This window comes from Theobroma cacao, chromosome 3 (genome assembly GCF_053813885.1).
Source record: "Theobroma cacao isolate CCN51 chromosome 3, ASM5381388v1, whole genome shotgun sequence".
Taxonomy (NCBI): domain Eukaryota; kingdom Viridiplantae; phylum Streptophyta; class Magnoliopsida; order Malvales; family Malvaceae; genus Theobroma; species Theobroma cacao.
The window spans coordinates 32,720,468-32,737,656 of record NC_142641.1 but is presented as its reverse complement, the minus strand read 5'-3'; the positions used below and the strand labels follow the sequence as shown (position 1 = coordinate 32,737,656).

General features: G+C 34.2%; 1 protein-coding gene across 2 annotated transcripts; it reads right to left on the bottom strand.

The window, feature by feature from the left end:
- Nucleotides 1–415: 415 nt before the first annotated feature.
- Nucleotides 416–15,944, bottom strand: LOC18604779 (SNF2 domain-containing protein / helicase domain-containing protein / HNH endonuclease domain-containing protein). 2 transcript variants are annotated; one of them, XM_007037415.3, is made up of 25 exons: nt 15,392–15,944; nt 14,670–15,029; nt 14,041–14,173; nt 12,444–12,619; nt 12,140–12,213; nt 11,860–11,895; nt 11,691–11,775; nt 11,282–11,341; nt 10,242–10,425; nt 8,704–8,900; nt 8,045–8,146; nt 7,379–7,489; nt 6,332–6,397; nt 6,148–6,246; nt 5,201–5,422; nt 4,751–4,906; nt 4,558–4,647; nt 2,915–3,226; nt 2,641–2,828; nt 2,469–2,571; nt 2,225–2,370; nt 1,920–1,999; nt 1,609–1,784; nt 1,160–1,412; nt 416–859 (listed from the first exon to the last, which is right to left on the bottom strand). In XM_007037415.3, the coding sequence occupies exons 1-24, from the start codon at nt 15,752–15,754 to the stop codon at nt 1,278–1,280; spliced, it is 3,654 nt and encodes a 1,217-aa protein (XP_007037477.3). In that variant the 5' UTR covers nt 15,755–15,944; the 3' UTR covers nt 416–859; nt 1,160–1,277. The 2 variants fall into 2 exon arrangements, with proteins under 2 accessions (XP_007037477.3, XP_088661191.1); XM_088805065.1 differs by lacking the exon at nt 11,282–11,341.
- Nucleotides 15,945–17,189: the final 1,245 nt, after the last annotated feature.

Genomic DNA, 17,189 nt, shown 5'->3' with positions numbered 1-17,189 from the left:
CATAATAGGTTGGATGCCATAGACAATGGTAAAGCAGTGAACTCAGAAATACGAATGATACTACTACCATACGTTCATCGTTGAGTAAGTACACTAGTTTGTTACGTTTTATCTACATACATATAATCGTTGTGAAGATTAAAGCATGGTGATTCTTCATAGATTATCCCTTCAATCCTTCAATAAACTCAATTGATGAAGTGTGGGTCATAATTAACTATGCCTAAAAGTTCTTTTTTTATTAGGTGATTTGGTTCATGATACATTTTTAATAAATAATTCCACTTAATCAGATTTTAGTGATCATGTTAGTTTGAAATTAAACACTTTGTTATAATATAAATACTAATGGTGTAATTAACTATTTTTTTTTCTGAAAAAAAATTTGTTTTGGTTTTAGAGGTGAATTATAAAGTTGAATTGAAAAAAAAATTGATAAATTGAATAATACTAACAAATAATCTTAATTGTTGTAAATCTATTAAGACTTGACAAACACTTCAATTAGAAAACAATTGAAAATTATGTGATATCAATTTCTGATCGAGTTAATCGAATTGGTTACAGGATTATCTTAATAGAAAGGCCAGAGTTCAAAGTGCAAACAGCTAGGTCTCTCGTCTGCCACCTTCTCCAACAGAATGTCTACCTTGTTGGCTTCCAAGTAAGAAGAACAAAATGTGAGCAAGAGAAATCCAGATGATACTTGTAGGGTGCTCCAACAGGTTTAGATACTTAATCTCCCAAGGATTTCTGCAAAAATTCAGGATTGCACACCATATCTACATGCACATACATACATAAGGCTGCTCCCAAATATATGCACTTCTGCTTCAGGATCTTGGAAGTGGCATCATCACTGAATTTACCAACAAAAAAAAAAAAAAAAAAGAATATAGCACCATTACTATTAGATAATAGAAAGGGTATGCATCAAAAATGCAAAAAAAAAAAAAAAAAAAGAAACAAAATTAATGGATTGCAGTCATCTGAACATGAAAGCCATTTTACAGAGTATATATTTCCCACAATAAAATGACGAGCTAGTATTTTCTAATATCTATTCCCTTGAGATTGCTAGGTAGCCACTGAGAATTTAGAGATTTCCATCAACCAGCAGGCCTATAAAAGCCAATTAACAAACGTTTCGGATACATACCTTTCTTGGAAGTTTTTGTTGTGCAAGGTTACACAACATATAGGTGGGATGAGTTCAAGTGACAATCCAATACACAATAGGATAACATGCAGATGCTTCTTCACTATAAGTCTGATCATTAAGGTGTTGGGCAATCCTTCAAATCCTTCGTTTGAGGGCTGCTGCTTTTTCCTCCAGTATAGGCACTTCCAGGAACATTGACTAGAAGTTCATCATCAGTTATGTCCTTTATTATCTCTGAGGGTCCTTGATCCTGAAACCAATTAAGATGTTATCACTTTGTAAACCATAACTAAATAACATAAAATCTAAACGTATGGAATTTCTGACTATAATCATAACCATCTTACAAACTTCTATTTTTATATTTTTTTTCCGGTTGGACCATTGTATGATATAGAAATGAACAGCTCTAAAAACAGTGTGCACTGTTCACCCTTGCTGTATACCTTTCTGCAAGAAGCATTCTTTTCTATATTCCCAGCATTTCTTAGGTCACTCATGATGGCTTTAAGGTTTTTCTTTGCTTTGATCCTCATCGAGCTTCGTTCAGCACATTGTACTGCAGTAACATCGGCATGACAGGCCACGCAAAGAGTCCTCATATTCTCTAGCCTGCATTCACCTTCAGAAAATTTGTGTACTGTATGAGAAACGAAATCATGCTCAATTTAACAGCATAGTAATAGAACAAGAAAAATTACAACACTGTCAAGACAGGAAAGTCTTAGAAAGAGGATGTTTTTGAATGATAACATACCTCCCCCTCTGTAAACAGGGACGATGTGATCTGCATGCCACACATTACCCTCGGAAGGATCACTAACAAGCTTGTCAACCCTGCAGAACACAACCCAGGAAATTGGTTCCTAGAAAATAAATTAATCTGGAAAGCACCGATCAGTATGACTTATGTGGTCATGTGCCAACAAAATTGCTTAATACTGGATGTCTAGCAGACTTCTTTGCATGAAAAACTCAAAACCATAATTGCATAATTTCCTATGACAGAGTATTCTGCAGTAATTAGGAAATAGCACCAGCAACTTATCCCGATTGACATACAAACTCTTCTGACTTGCAATCTTTGGTGCTACTTTTGCAATATACTCCCGCCGCCTCTCTGACGATAAAGGTTTTAAGTGCTTCACAAGTTGATGGCAGTCTAATTGGCAATTTGAGCAGATACCGTGCTCAATTTGAAAAAGTTCCTGGAAATCTTGAGTTGTCACACCAAGCATGCACCCGAAAAAAATAAAAAAACCAAAAGATGTAAAGGTCAAAAAATAAAGAAACATTATGCCCAGACCTGGCGGATGGATCTGTTGCTAGTTCTTAGGCGGTATTCTTCATAGCAGCCAAGATTACAGAAAAGATCCTCAAAATATTCAGGCGTCTTGGCACTTCTCCCCCTGAAGCCAAAGAAAGCCAGTGACATATGTGAAAAATGGTAAAGCAAGAGAAGACTAATTGGTTCTTACTTGCATGGTTTTTGGCAGAGTTTACAGAGTGGTTCATCAGTCAGGGTCCAACCTTGAGTGTACTCTCTCTCCTTTTTACGAAAACTACCCCGTAGATGGACCTTTTTCCACACAGCATTTGGAGGTAATGAAATGCTTATCTCACACAAAGGTGTAGTGCGCCGCTTGCTCCCACCTTTCAGCAGTCCCTGCAATGGAATTAAAAAGCAACACCTTAAATCATTCATAATGCATTATATATCCAAGGACAGAATACATGCTCATTCAGACTTACCCCACGATCATGGTTTATGCTTTCCTTCAAATACCATAATTCAACAGATAAAGGGAGTTGCAAAGGCTTTCCATGTAATTTTCTTTGTTCAATGGGTCTTAGTTTATTCCAGTCATTAACGAAGACCCAAAGAGCATGCCTATAGGCTGGGTTGTCCTTGAAATACTTGGAAACTGTTTCTTTATTATCACTGGCAAGAGCATCTTCTGACTCAATTTCCTCTGGTCGGAAATTCTGAAAAAGTGGCCTTGGTCTCAAATCTGTCCCAGGGATGCAAGAATACAGGTGGATTCTTCCAGTATACTGGCTTACCTACACAATACAAGTAGAATATTAATGATGGAAAAAACCATTAGATTGCTTATCGTAGTTCTTGGACTGTCACTAAAAGTAACCAGCTGATCACTTACATTTTCATTATTGTTGAAACCTCAATTCAACCCTTTGCTCAAGAGAAACAAGAAATATTCCAGTGATATTTTTTATCTCTAGAAAGAGATGGGTTTTCCTAGAGCTCTAGGAATAATTTTGTGCAGGATTAGTAAGGAAAGGTGAACAAAAGTCAAAGAGAGTTTAATGACTGAAAAGGTAATCATGTGTGTTCAATCTAGTTATCCATATGCAAGTGTATGTGTGTCTGCGAGAGTTGTGTTTGTTTGAACTAATAAACCATACTCCTTCAAAACTATGCCATTTGTCACTCCTTTTGTCAATTAAAGCACATAAGAGACACAAGCTTTGGAATAAATTTTGTGGTCAAGGACAAATACAATAGCGAATGCACTGAAAAATACACAAATCTTGGGAAAAACAGCTCCACTAAAAAGTGTATAATCCCAGAAGGATTTGACAGTTTTGAAAATACTTTATGGCATTGTAAATGTCATTGACCTATTACAAACTATAGGAAGAAGATTCAGCTCAAGAAAAGGAGGTGACGTAACAAAGAAAGAGAGAGTAAAGTTCTGCTGCAGGAGGAATCAATCACTAAAGTCAAAAGCCTTGGAGCTATGTCTTTAAACAAGCAACAGAAACCAAAGAGGAGTGTTCATTGACCATCAGTCAAATTTGAACCCAGCCTGAAATTGTACTAAAAAAAAAACCCAACCACTCTCACTGTCTAATTATACATCACCTAAGCCGAAGATTAAAAAGGTTCCAATATACAGTTTTCAGAAGACTAGGATTTACTAGTATTTTATCTCCGCATATCAGCAACTAATTTTTAAGTCCAGCTTGGCTTGGTTCCTTTCTTGACATCTTGAATAGGGCTGCTATTATAATCCTTCATACTATGATAAAACTATGAATTTTATAGCATACCTTCTAAAAGAATTTTTAATAAACAACTTGAAGCTCATGTCTAAATCTTGTATGGTCGTAACTCATAAGGTTTAGCATTTGAAATCTAGGATAAACTTTGTAATCCCATAGACTGTATAATATTAACAGGACATAAGTCACCATGTTGATCTAAACAATGATCTTAGGTTGGTCAGTTTACAGGTTTACCAAAACACCACTCAAAGGCAACAATTTGAAAAACAGAGATTTGCTCTCCATTGCACAGGGTGACCAAACAAGTAGAAAGTGTTGCTTAATGCAAATAAAGCAGAATCTACAATCAGGTATAGTTTCTTTACCTCAAACCGCAGAGAATTGACTTGATTAGAACAACATTCATCATCTAATAGTTGAATTGGCACACCATCATCTGCTGTGATTGTTTGTCCCTGCATTATTATACTTCAACTTCAAATTAATTATTTTTAAGCCAAAATCTAAAGAAAGGTGAAATTTTTTGCCGTATTGGAAGCAAAAATTTCCAATTAGTACCTTTGGCAGAGGATCACGATCTTTATTTATCTTATTCATTTCTAAAGGAGGAGCTATTTCACAAATTCCAATATCAGCTGCAGAAGGATGCAATTCGTTTTTGTCTCCCATGCAAACAAGATCTTTGTTTATTAGTAGATCAGGAACCATACCACCCTATTATAACAATAAAATCAGTATTAGTTAGTATATATAAATAGGCAAATTGCTCAAAGTGAAAGAGAAACAAGAAAAATTAATTCTCTTCATCAGGAAAATAGCAGAAGAACAAGATAAGAAAAGAAGAGAAAATTTTATCCCATAGGGCTAGGTAAGTGGGTAACTAGGTATCTTTGCATGTGCTTGGTTTGGGGAAGCTCAAGTATGCAGGTTAACCATGCCAGTGGAGCTCCTTCTATTAAATAAATAAGTAAAAAGAACTTATTAATTCTAATAACGTTAAAGCTATACATCATTATGAAGGTAGCTGCCATAATTTTGATTAATTCCAACGGATAGATCATTCATTTGAACAGTTGCATCAGCACATGCTTCTGAAAGTTGCATATCCAGGAAACATTCAGAATCTTGCATTTTCTCTAAATCCAGTGAAAGCTTGCCGGGTGCTGCTTTCCTCAAAATTTTACGTTTACAACTTCCATCAGGTGTTACTAGATAAGAAATGCCTTCAACCTACCAAACAAGAAGAATAGAGTTCAATCTTTTAGAAAAATTCTGAAACCATAAGCTGCCCTGCTAGACAAAACAAACCATCAAAAAGAAGTCATATACTTTATCAAACATGCACATGCAGACACACATCATTGTCAGCATGGAAGGAAAATGGGATTTTTAAGCAAAATCTTCAGCTGGCAAAACAACATGCCAGTCAAGTGAAGTTTTAAAACAAATTTAGCTGTGGCAGAGACTGAAAGCAATACTAATAAATAACCATCAACAGCATAATATGAACAGAGAGCCTTTAGCTATTTAAGGCTAAAGTATTCTAGAGTGCAATCTATTACATACAACAATTCTGAACAACCACCACTATGCATAAAGATGTGCAGAACAGGTAATTGCAGCAATAACAGAAAAAAGCCTTAAATAAATCACATAATCCCTAACATATCCTTTCAATTATCTGAATGTGGATAGCTATCTCTGAATCAGTAGAGAGACAACATAAAATGGTGCAACAAAACAATGTTACGTGGCTCCATCTTTCCCATACTTCTCATTTCAAGAAAGAACTTAAACTCTGTGCCACATATACACTAAGAAATTAATTTTAAACGAGCAAAAAAAAAAAAAAAGAAATTAATTTTAAACACAATCTTTTAAAGACTAGTCCACATATAGGAAGTTGACACTTATTTTTAGGGGTAGCTGTGGGAGCAGAGAGAGAGAGTAGATACTTCTATCTCTTGCATTGCATCATATTTTCCATTTGTTGTAGATGAAACACGGTGCAGACTCTTGTTTAGACTTTGCCAATATGATTCATCCATAGTATCCTGTAGTATGAGAAAACTATAAATCACATAAAAGATTAATAACTATTGACAATTTGAAGAAATCTTTGCCTTAACACATGCACACCTTTGCACAGAAGATGTAAATGTTGACCGCACTGGTCTGCCCTCGTCTGTGAGCTCTATCCTCAGCCTTTAAATGACATGGATGGATAGGGGAAGACAATTGATCAAATTTAACATGCATTATGTATGTATATATATCACTCTGGGGAAGGTAGGTACTTTAGCGAAATAAGGATTAATACATGAGAAACCAATAAAAGAATGTAAAAGCTTTTCTAACTCTCACCCCCCCCTCCCGGCTTTCCTGAAGAGAGTGCACAGGAAATACAGATATAGAAATCCAATGACTGCAACCTTTATATTGTTTAAAGCTATCATTGTCACTGCCCCAGCATTGTTATTTTGGTTTCAGGGATGAAGGAGACCATAATCAAAGGTCAAAGAAGATTGTATGTTCTAGAATCTGGTTATCTCTGTCTGTCTCTCTCTTTTTCTCGAAAGAAATCACATTGGACGTAAGGATGCAGAAAAATGCAACAAAAAGGATAAACTATTTTGCTTCTTCGACTGAAACTTTAATCGAGATACATTTTGATGAATATCTTCACTTTTACTGTTCACTTAGCTGTGACTGTTATCCTATCCAATTAACTAGCAAGCAATGCCTACAACATAACTGTTCTATATAACATTTACTCAAATTTTTTTCCATATGCATATATGCTTTATGAATCTGTACTCTTCCTTCATCCATTAGAAAAAATAAAATGTAAACATTTCATTTTGCAGTATTTAAAAAATAAAAAATAAAAAAAAAATAAATTGGAAAAGCAAAAACATTGGTCCAAAATGGAAAAAGTAGAGAGAATAACAAGCAAGTTAGTAATCCAAAACAGGACTAGAGAAATCTGGAGCTCCGAAAGGCAATAATAAAAACAATATCAACAAAACAATCTTGTTAACATAAATTGTTGACTTACAAATTTGAAACTCAACCTCTAAATATTTAAATTAAACAGTTAACCCCATTCTACACTTAAAATTCACTGCACCCAATATTTCAATAAGACTAGAGCAACAAAACTGAGCAATTTTGATATGTATAAACCTGAAGCATCAATGATGGTGACTGAGGCAACTCCAAAAACACAACATTTTGTGCTGATGAAAAATCAAGTCCGACACCCCCCGCAGTTATACCAATTATTGCAATTTTGACCTGAAGTGAGGCTTGATAAGGTCAGTATAAATCCAGGTAAAAATAACTAGGCTGCAAATTTGGAAAATGGACTCTTTAGTAATGTCTGCAATACTGAAAAAGGATGTAGGACACAGTTACATTTGACATGTTGATCTATGTTCATGTTTTTGCCAGTGCTTATAAGAATCCAAGGAGATGCAGAACATGAAAATTGTTGCATGGATGAATTGGCAATTGAAATAAACATCTCAGGTTACAAAATAAAATGCTAAGTGAAAGGAGTCTTTCCACTATATCAAAATTCTGACATATAAACCTAATTCAACAAAGAGATTATTGATAAAAAGGAAGACATAACATCAGCGACAAAGAAAATCTTGTAGCAACATAAACACTTTGGGAGTGTACAGATTTCAAGCTTCATGAACTATGCAATATGATCCTATCAAAGTGTTTAAAATTGTTAATTATTGACAATATTGTCAAATGACCAAAAGGTCAATAAACAAAATCCAATAATATTTTTCAAACAAATTAAATGAATACAGAAACAAAGAAAAAGGTAATACAAACCCCATTGGATGATTGAAATGACAGTACGGCAGACTGTCGATCTTTTGGAAGTGTGGTTCCATCAATACGGACAAAACCAATCCCTTTCTCACATATGAATTCCTGAATAATTCAAAAAAATTTCCAATGGACAGTCACAAAATAAATTGATAGGCTTAAAAACCATTTATTTAGAGCTGATAAGGTGCCATCATGAGCATAGCATACCAACATCGTGGTATTCAAATTGGCTAGAGACTTAAAAAAAATTGAATAAGCAACAAAAAATCTTAATTTTTATGCATCACAAGATTTCATATACATGCCACCAAAACTAGTGGAATTAAATCTTGACAAAAGATAGCAATTCTTTTTTTATTATCTAAATTAGAAAGTGATGATTAATTTCATGCTAACCATATCATTCTTGGTTTTTGTATATTGATGTGGTAGAGTTATCATCGATGACACAGAAGAAATGATGCACAAATTTCAGAGTGTAGTTAAAGGATCTAATCAAATCTTGTTTATTTTATCAGTCTTGGTAGTAATCTTCCATAACCAAGGAAACATCTGCAATATTCTGTTAGATGTCATTACTTTAGTGAATGAAGGGCTTCTCATATTTGTCTACAGACATGAAAGGACTATTTAACATGGAAATATTTACTCAATCTGACCTGTATTCCATCAAGAACTTTATGGTGATGGGCAAAAATTATCATCTTATGAGAACTGGAGTTTGGATCTAATTCTTCAATAGCATCTGACTTCGCAATTAGTGGGTGAATGGAAAACCATTCACGAAATCCACGAAGCTTTGCAACACCAAGTTCTTGATAGGAGAGTTCCCTGGAATTGCAAAAGCGTTCACCATCTGGAAGCAACAAGAAGCAATATCCAACTCAAAAACTATACTCAGGCATTGCTGCCATCCTGTGAAATACTTATAACCAAATTAAACATCTAGCAAAACAAGCAAAACTTGTGATATCAGCATTCAAAAGCAACCAAGTAACTGATTCAATGTTCTTCCTGATCGTGAAAGTTTCTTCATAATGATTCGTTAATCAGAAAGAGTTCAAACTACATGTTAGACAAAAATGTATGTCAACAATAGATATTTGTTTCTTCATATACCTAACAATGTAGGAAAGGAAAAAGAGAGAAAATCACTAGAAAATCAAAGAAATTGAAGAAAATTCTCAAAACTGAGGCAAATCTTTAATACTCTTTCTCAAATATCTGAATAACCTCCATAATCAAAAGCTAACTAAAATTTAAATAACATAGGTATTTATAGGCTACTTCCTAACCCAATAAGCAGCAAGACTAATTAATAAATAACTTAACTTCCTAAAGAGAAATAGAATTTACAATTGAGCACATGAAATATAAGATTAATAAAATAGATCCGACTCATTTACATTGCTTGGTCTTAAAGCATCAAATAGGTCAAGAGTCCACATAGCCCTTAAATTAAATTTAATCCACATTAAAAATCTGTGGTCGCATTACAAACAACAATACCTGACAACCTCAGTGAGAATAGAAGATTCATCCTAAATGTAAAAGGACTATAAGGCATCTGTACTAGAACCACTGGCAAAAAACAGGAATAGAAGAAACAACAACCCTTCATGTATTAACAAGATTCTACAGGAAAAAACAAAAAAGAATATGCCTGTGCTAGGTGTTTGATGATGATGATGCTGTACCTGCAACCAAATCTGATTTCTAATTCTTAGGTTTAAAGAGATAGATATGCTTTAATTCTATTAAAACATACTAGTTGTAATGCACCCCAAAGACAACAGTTAATAGAAAAAAGGATCACAATAATTAATTATATGCTATCAACACGATGCATTCAGCAAACTTCAAAGGCATAGGCAACATAATATGGACAAGGGATCATCTAGAAAGAATTTCTTCATCATTTATCCAAGCCACATGTGCTTGTCAAGACAGAAAATGAAAAAAAGGAATCTGTATACAGTGCTCAAATGGTACAAATTACTGCCTAATCTTCCACTAGAATTAAATAACTCTACTTTGGTCTATCCAAAAAAACTAAACAAAATAATAATGATAATAACATTTCAGAAAGTGCCACCATCAGAAGTAGGCATAGAGAGATAGAAAACCAACATAAAGGATTGCCTTACAAAATTGAATATTGCACACCTGAGATAGATGCAAAACATCCACAAATTACCATGATTTTCTTCAAGGTTCTCTGAAGCAGTATCTTTGGAAGCATTCTTTTCAAAATCATCACCATTGGCAAAACTGATAGCTGCCTTGGCTGACGCTATATCTGATCTCTTCAACTGCAACCTTATAAGTTGCCGACGTTTGGGTGGTAACTGGCCTAGTACATGCTCCTTCAGACGTCTTATCTGCAAGGGGCCATCATCCATCTAAGAGTGAAATAACTTTTTAAAGAAAAAGGGAAAATACTTGCAAAAGACCATGCCTTATTAATCTCTAGTATGATGATTTAATTTGCATTTGGATGGTGAAAGCAACAGTTACTCCTCTAACATCATTACAACCATGCCTATAATATATGTAATTGTGAAATAGGTAAGATATTCCTATAAGTGCATTATGTTGTACAATGAAAACAAACTTTTAAATTTGGAACAGTGATTTGAACAAAATTTGGGTCTATGCTCATATTTAAGGCAGACTTGCACCTCGGTGTTCCTTTACCCCAAGATAATAACTACCATACACAGTAAAAAAATAAAGAAGAGGAAACTCTACAGTATTCCTTTAATAAAAAGACTTAACTGATAAAAATGGTAATTTGAGACTAAATAAAACTTCCAAATAAGAACAATCATTTAAAGATTGCCTTGAATGTACATGGCAAAAAGGAATTCCATACTCAAATTCCAATGATTAGAATGTGTGAAGTGAGACTAACCTTTTATTAAACACATCACAGTTAAATCCCAACAGATTGCATGCTTGCTATAGCAAAAGAGATTATACTTAACAAATGAACAAACTGAACAAGAAATAGCTCAAATAAGAGCACAATGGTGAAGTTTAATCCACAAAGCCAACCCCATATGATGCAAAAGCAAATAGTGTTGAGTGATCAAATTGACAGATTTTACACTATTCTGCATCTATTGCTTACTACAATGGCTAAATAAAATGGTAAATGCTCAAAAAGGCACATTGATGCAGCTTGTCCCCTCAATAATATCTGATAGTAGTAAATTATGAGAACCAAGGGCACACCATAACCGTTTGGCTAAGTAACACATTCAACTCCTCCAATCGAATGCCCTTTGAGAAATCCTGCAGCAACAGCTCCACCAAATGTGTTAGACTTTCATGCTAACAATCAAATCATAAAAAAAAAGGATGTTGTTTAATAAATAGAAATTAACGCCATAATATTTATTTTAAAGCTAACAATCAGACAACCAAACACAAACAATCATATAACAAACCAACAAAGCTTCTAGGACTGCACACAAAAACTGGCTTATGTTATGAACAAAAGGGTACAACGAAGCAAAAAGTATCACCAAATGCAATTGAGCATTTTTGGAAATTGACTAAAGCAACATTAACTTAAGCCCAAGCATAGTAAAAATTTGCAAGAAACCATATCATGCTTATTCAAAGACTACTCTAATGTTACCTTAAAACCTTGAGAGCTCTGGCCAAGGTTGACAGCACAGTAAGTTTCTGCAAACTTATACTTGTTCTCTCCCAACAAACCAGGCCTATACAACAGAAGCACTGTAAACCAATATTCTAACAAACCTAGAGAAAGGGTGGCACGACAAAAAAGTGTAAAGAAAGCTTACCATAACATATTTATCTGATGAAAGATGTCATATGGCCTATTAACCCCTAGGAAAGTATAGGAAGGAGGATATTAGAATGCATTATAAGCTAATCAGAAATAAAATCAACAATAAGATAAGAAAGTTATCAAAGATAGAAGCACAGCTGAAAATGATTATATATATATATATATATATATATATATATGTATGTATGTATGTATGTATATCATGTCCATGCTAAATTTAATATTAAATGGATGAGGATGGTGCTGTTGTGCTTCAAATTCCATGCTACAACCTTGACAAAGAAGGGGTTCCTGATAAGAGAACTATGCGCCTGACCCTCTCAGCCAAATCAAGAACTGTTTGTATCTGTTAATACAAGACATATGCCAATATTCAGTGTAGGATTTTAAGCAATGAAACTACCATAAAAACTAACAATAGTACTCATAGTATTACAAGTTACTTCAATCCTTCATGCCTTAGAGGGATTATTATCTGATATAGTCATATAGAATTACTCTGCTTTTTGTCTGGACAATGGAAAAAAAATTCAACTCATGCAAACTATGATTAAACAAAAGGGAGACATTTTATACCTCTCCTGATTCTGACGCCTTTTGTGAACATCGTAGATGGTGAGATTCATCAACTATTAAGAGAGCCCATTCTTGCTCAAGCATGCTTTTCCGCAAGTGTTTAAGCATTGTATAAGATATAACCACAACTCTAGGGCATTTCTTTAAGTAGGCAGGATTATCCCGATGACCAAAAACTGTAGTCATATAGAACATTAAAAATTTCCAGATGTTAATACAATGATAAAACAGAGAAACTATGCTTCAATGATTTCTCAACATAAATATCAGTAACACAAATATTTTGAATCTCTACGTAAAATTATCTTTTCGCTTGGTTCACCAGAAATTCAAAAACAATTGACATGTTACCAAATAAGAAGGGTCAACACTAACACATGCTGCCTGAGTTTAATAAATTATAAAAGAGATGGATATCACATCAACCCTTTTTCAACCATGACAACAAGCTTTTTTCCATTGTCCGAGGAGAGGTATATGCATATTGTACCACCATGGTCTACTTAGGACCATATCCCCAAAAAGCTTAGTAATAGTGAAGTCCTTTTTCATGGTTACCAATCAACCATGTTCTTTAGTCTTCCTCTTCCTCTTTCAACATGGTTATCCTCCATTAACTCACACCTGCTCAAAGAAGCATTTTTAGGTCTTCTTCTTACATGTCCAAACCACCTTCACATGTTTCTCTTTCACAGAATGGAAGGGAAAAGAAAAATAACTAGTAACAGACTTTTCTCCATTTTTTAACAATGAGCAATCTCTACCTACTTCTGTTAGGAGTAAAATTCTAGGTCAAAATTTTCCTTAATTGATAATTTCAAACAACAGTATGATAGCAATTGAGCTATAGTTTACAGAAATAAAAAAGGGGTCTTAAGCTTTGATTTGGTGGGATGATTTTGATGAGGCCAAATGTGGGAGTTGTGCTAAATTTTGAACAAGGTTGCTAAGGCAGTAATCTTCACACTTCACAATGCTGCGGTAATGTACAATTGACAGCAACCTTTTCTGGGTCCAGAAAATGGGCTTTGTTTGAGTCTTTATGAGGTTTTTTTCTTTTATAGATAATATTGTGCTGTCCAAGTAACCTATTTTCAATATTTTGCCTTGTTAGAGTTGAATCTTGGAGAACTTACATAAGCTCAAGGGCCATGCTACATAGAGCCTGTTGAGGTTAACTTCACGAAGAAATGATAATATATATAATAAAACGAAAATCTTAAGCTTTTTAATATTGACCCCACCTAAATTACGTAACATAAGAAAAAGGGTCAATGAGTGAATTCCACATCCTTTTTGTCATGGAAATTGGCTGAGCATGTGGAGTCCAACCAAATATTTATTGGGTTATTAAAATTTCCTAAACTTATGCCTTTTAAGGCTATTCCCTATATTAAACTATGAACACCAATAATTAACAACGAAACATAAACTCTCAAAGCAACTCTTATGACTGGAATAAAGATCGATCAAAGCTTCCTTTAGTAAATAGTGATCTCCTATCATTGGCCTTCCTCACTCCTACCCAAACCCTCTGACAACCAACCCCAAAAATATAAACCAAAAAGAAAGAGGATGGAATGAAAGTCAAATTTACCAAGATGTATATCAGCCGGTAAACAACAGGGTAGCCATCGCTCCAACTCTTCTGCCCATGAATAACGCAAAACAGCAGGGCAAACAACGAGAATACAACCTTCATTCATGAAACAACCAGCAATAGCAATAGCCTGAACACAAATCAGGTGCATATACAAATTTCATTTTCATGTCATCTTGGAAGAAAAGTCAAAAATCAGTGAGGAGAAACAATCTTCCAACTATAAACAGTAAAAAGAATTGTAAATTCTCAAATTTATAAATATTGCCATTGCACTTAAAAGAAAATATTTCATGGTAGTTATAGAACATATTGGTAGTGTAAACTGCACGAAATAAGTACATTGTTAATTCTTATGATACTATCTGCAGTGCACTGTTGTTATAGTTTTTTTTTTTTTTTTGGGTGGGGGGTGGCACATTTTCATCAATGAGCTGTTAGGTATTAAAGGATCCACTCTGTCTTTTTTTTACCTTTTCTTAGATTTCACTATAATACAACAAAGTAGCAGCATCAATTGTAGTAGCACAAAGCTGGAAAAAAATTTCAGGCATAGAGGGCAGCCATGAAGCCATGGTCATAATTTATGGCAAGCAATTAAAAGAACATCATAGTTATACAACTACCTGGAGTGTTTTCCCAAGCCCCATTTCATCTGCAATGAGACACCGACCACCCCTTTGCAAAGCAAATCTGATACCATCAAGTTGAAAAGGCAGAAGCCTGTCCAATAGTGTTCTTGGTAGCTTTCCAATTAATTCATCAACATCCTCCTCAGATAAATGTTCTGGCCTACATGGTATCCATTGTCCAGTAACAAAGCAATGTGAAAACGTTTCAATAACTCTGAGCGTTAGATGAGGTATCTCCTTGATTTCTATATCCTTTGATTTCCGTAAACATGATAAAACAGAACCGTAATCCCTGAGGTTATAGACACATGCCTTTTCACCTCCACTGTTTTGGGTGTAATGTGATGGCGTAACCTAACCAAAAACAAAACAAAAAAAAAATCTAATCGAACTTCCAATGCACAATACAATCAGGTTCTCTCAAATAATTTTTTTTCATGTATTTCAACCACAACAAAGGGATAGTAAATCGGATCGTGCTAAAAGTATCCATTTCAGTGAAAATTAATCAACAATAAAGCAAAACCTTAAAAACATTGAGCTTGATTGATTCTTTAAGAATTAATTTATATAATTTCAAGAAAATGGGAAAAAAAAGAAGAAGAAAGAAAACCTTAGAATTTAATTGATAAGTAAGCAAAGCTTTAAATTCAAGTCTTGACTAGCAAAACTTAAAAAAAAGAAAACCCAAATTAGAAACCAAAACCCCAACTCACGTCGGATAAAATATCCCTCAATCTTCGCAAGCACTCTTCAACTCCCTGGTAGGGACAACCCTGCACCGTCCGCGGGGTGACCGAGAAGGAGTCAGGGGAGCAAATTTCGAGCCTGACCTGGAACTTTTTACACAATTTGGTATTCGAAACTGGGGCCAAATTCGAATCTTGAGGTCGTTTTGGGATGTGGGCATTGTCGTTGGCGAGTTTAGGGCACTTGGTGAGCCTCCAATAATGATCATGGTTTTGTCGATAGTGAATGTTAACGATGGAGGTGGAGGATTCAATTAGGGCTTTTCGCTTTGCGATTGCGGCTAATCGGTTTGCTTCTGCTTGTCTTCTTTGTTCTTCTGTGAGCTCCATTAATGGGGGTTTTATGTTTTTTCTTTTGGCGTTTGGGTCTGAAAGTGGAGTGTTGAGCTTTTGAAGTCGGCTGCAGAAGGCGGGGAAAGTTATTCGTTGTCTGAATTTCTACCACGTGGCATGTGCACCTGACATTTAAGGTTTCTGTGTGTTTTTTTTTTGGTTGATTTAAGGTTTGGAACCAAAACCCAGTTCATGTGAGGGCTTGGGCTTGTCTGTATGTGTTAAATTTGAAGTTTTTAGATGAATAATAAAGTTAGCCAGATTCATGGTTTTTTTATTATCAAAATAGTAAAAAAATATTTATATTAAGAAGAGATAGATACTTAAACTTATGTAAAATTAAATTAGTTTTTACTTTTTGTATCTTTTTATACAATATATATATTAATTATTAATCTAATTGGTACATTTTATTCACATTGAATATGTATGCCAAGTTTCAAGTCAACTAAAAATATGTAATAATTGTCTATTAAATCCAACAATAAAATTATAATAGTAAAATTTATGTTGAAAAAGATATTCTAAATAAATGTAATATGGATATCAATTTAATTTAAAATATTATATGCACGATGGAAACAAATAGATTGTTAAATTCAATAATTAATTTCTTAAAATTTTAATTATACATGGAGTTATAGAAAGATGGAAAATCTTCAATTATTTTATAACGCTATTCCTTCTCTTATATTACTATTTCACAATATGTTTAATTGAATAAAAATACATTACATTGTAGTTAGAAAAACAATGAGTTATGGTTCCAACTTTCAATACAAAAAGATAAAGGGATATTAGCTTTTGCTATGGCATTGCATTATTTTTATCAAATACAAGTCTTATGCAGAAGAGTATACAATTTATGGCATTACATTGTTGATTGGTGAGTATCCGGAGATGGCACCAGTTGCACCATAGGCCTTTGTCATGTGACTCGAGAAGAAAGAAACTTAGGTTTAGGGAGTTTGCTGTTCTTGGTTCCATTAGGCAATAAAGAAAAGAGGGGGATTTTAAGAGAGGTAGCTCTTGGGTTTGATGGCGAGCCTTTGGGTTGTTTTTTAGATTTCAGAACACTTGCAATTTTCTTATCTTAGTTATAATAGAAATATCTTGTCATCTCTACCCATGGATGTAGGCTTTGTGCCGAACCACATAAATCCCAATGTTTTTGGTATTTGTTTCTTGTTGAGCATATTATATCTTATTGTGCGTTGGGTTATTTTTTTACCATATTAACTTGCTTAGGTCGATTGGTCCAACATACTAGTATCAAAGCTATCGCGTCGATTGTCATTTTGATAATTTTTGTTATAATTGCAAAGGTGGTTGTTCACTTGGTATTTAGTTGCTTCCATTGTGCGATCTAAGCAATTGAAAAAAAATTGTTGAAATAGCTACATGTGTATGTTCATCCAAGTTTTCAAGTCAT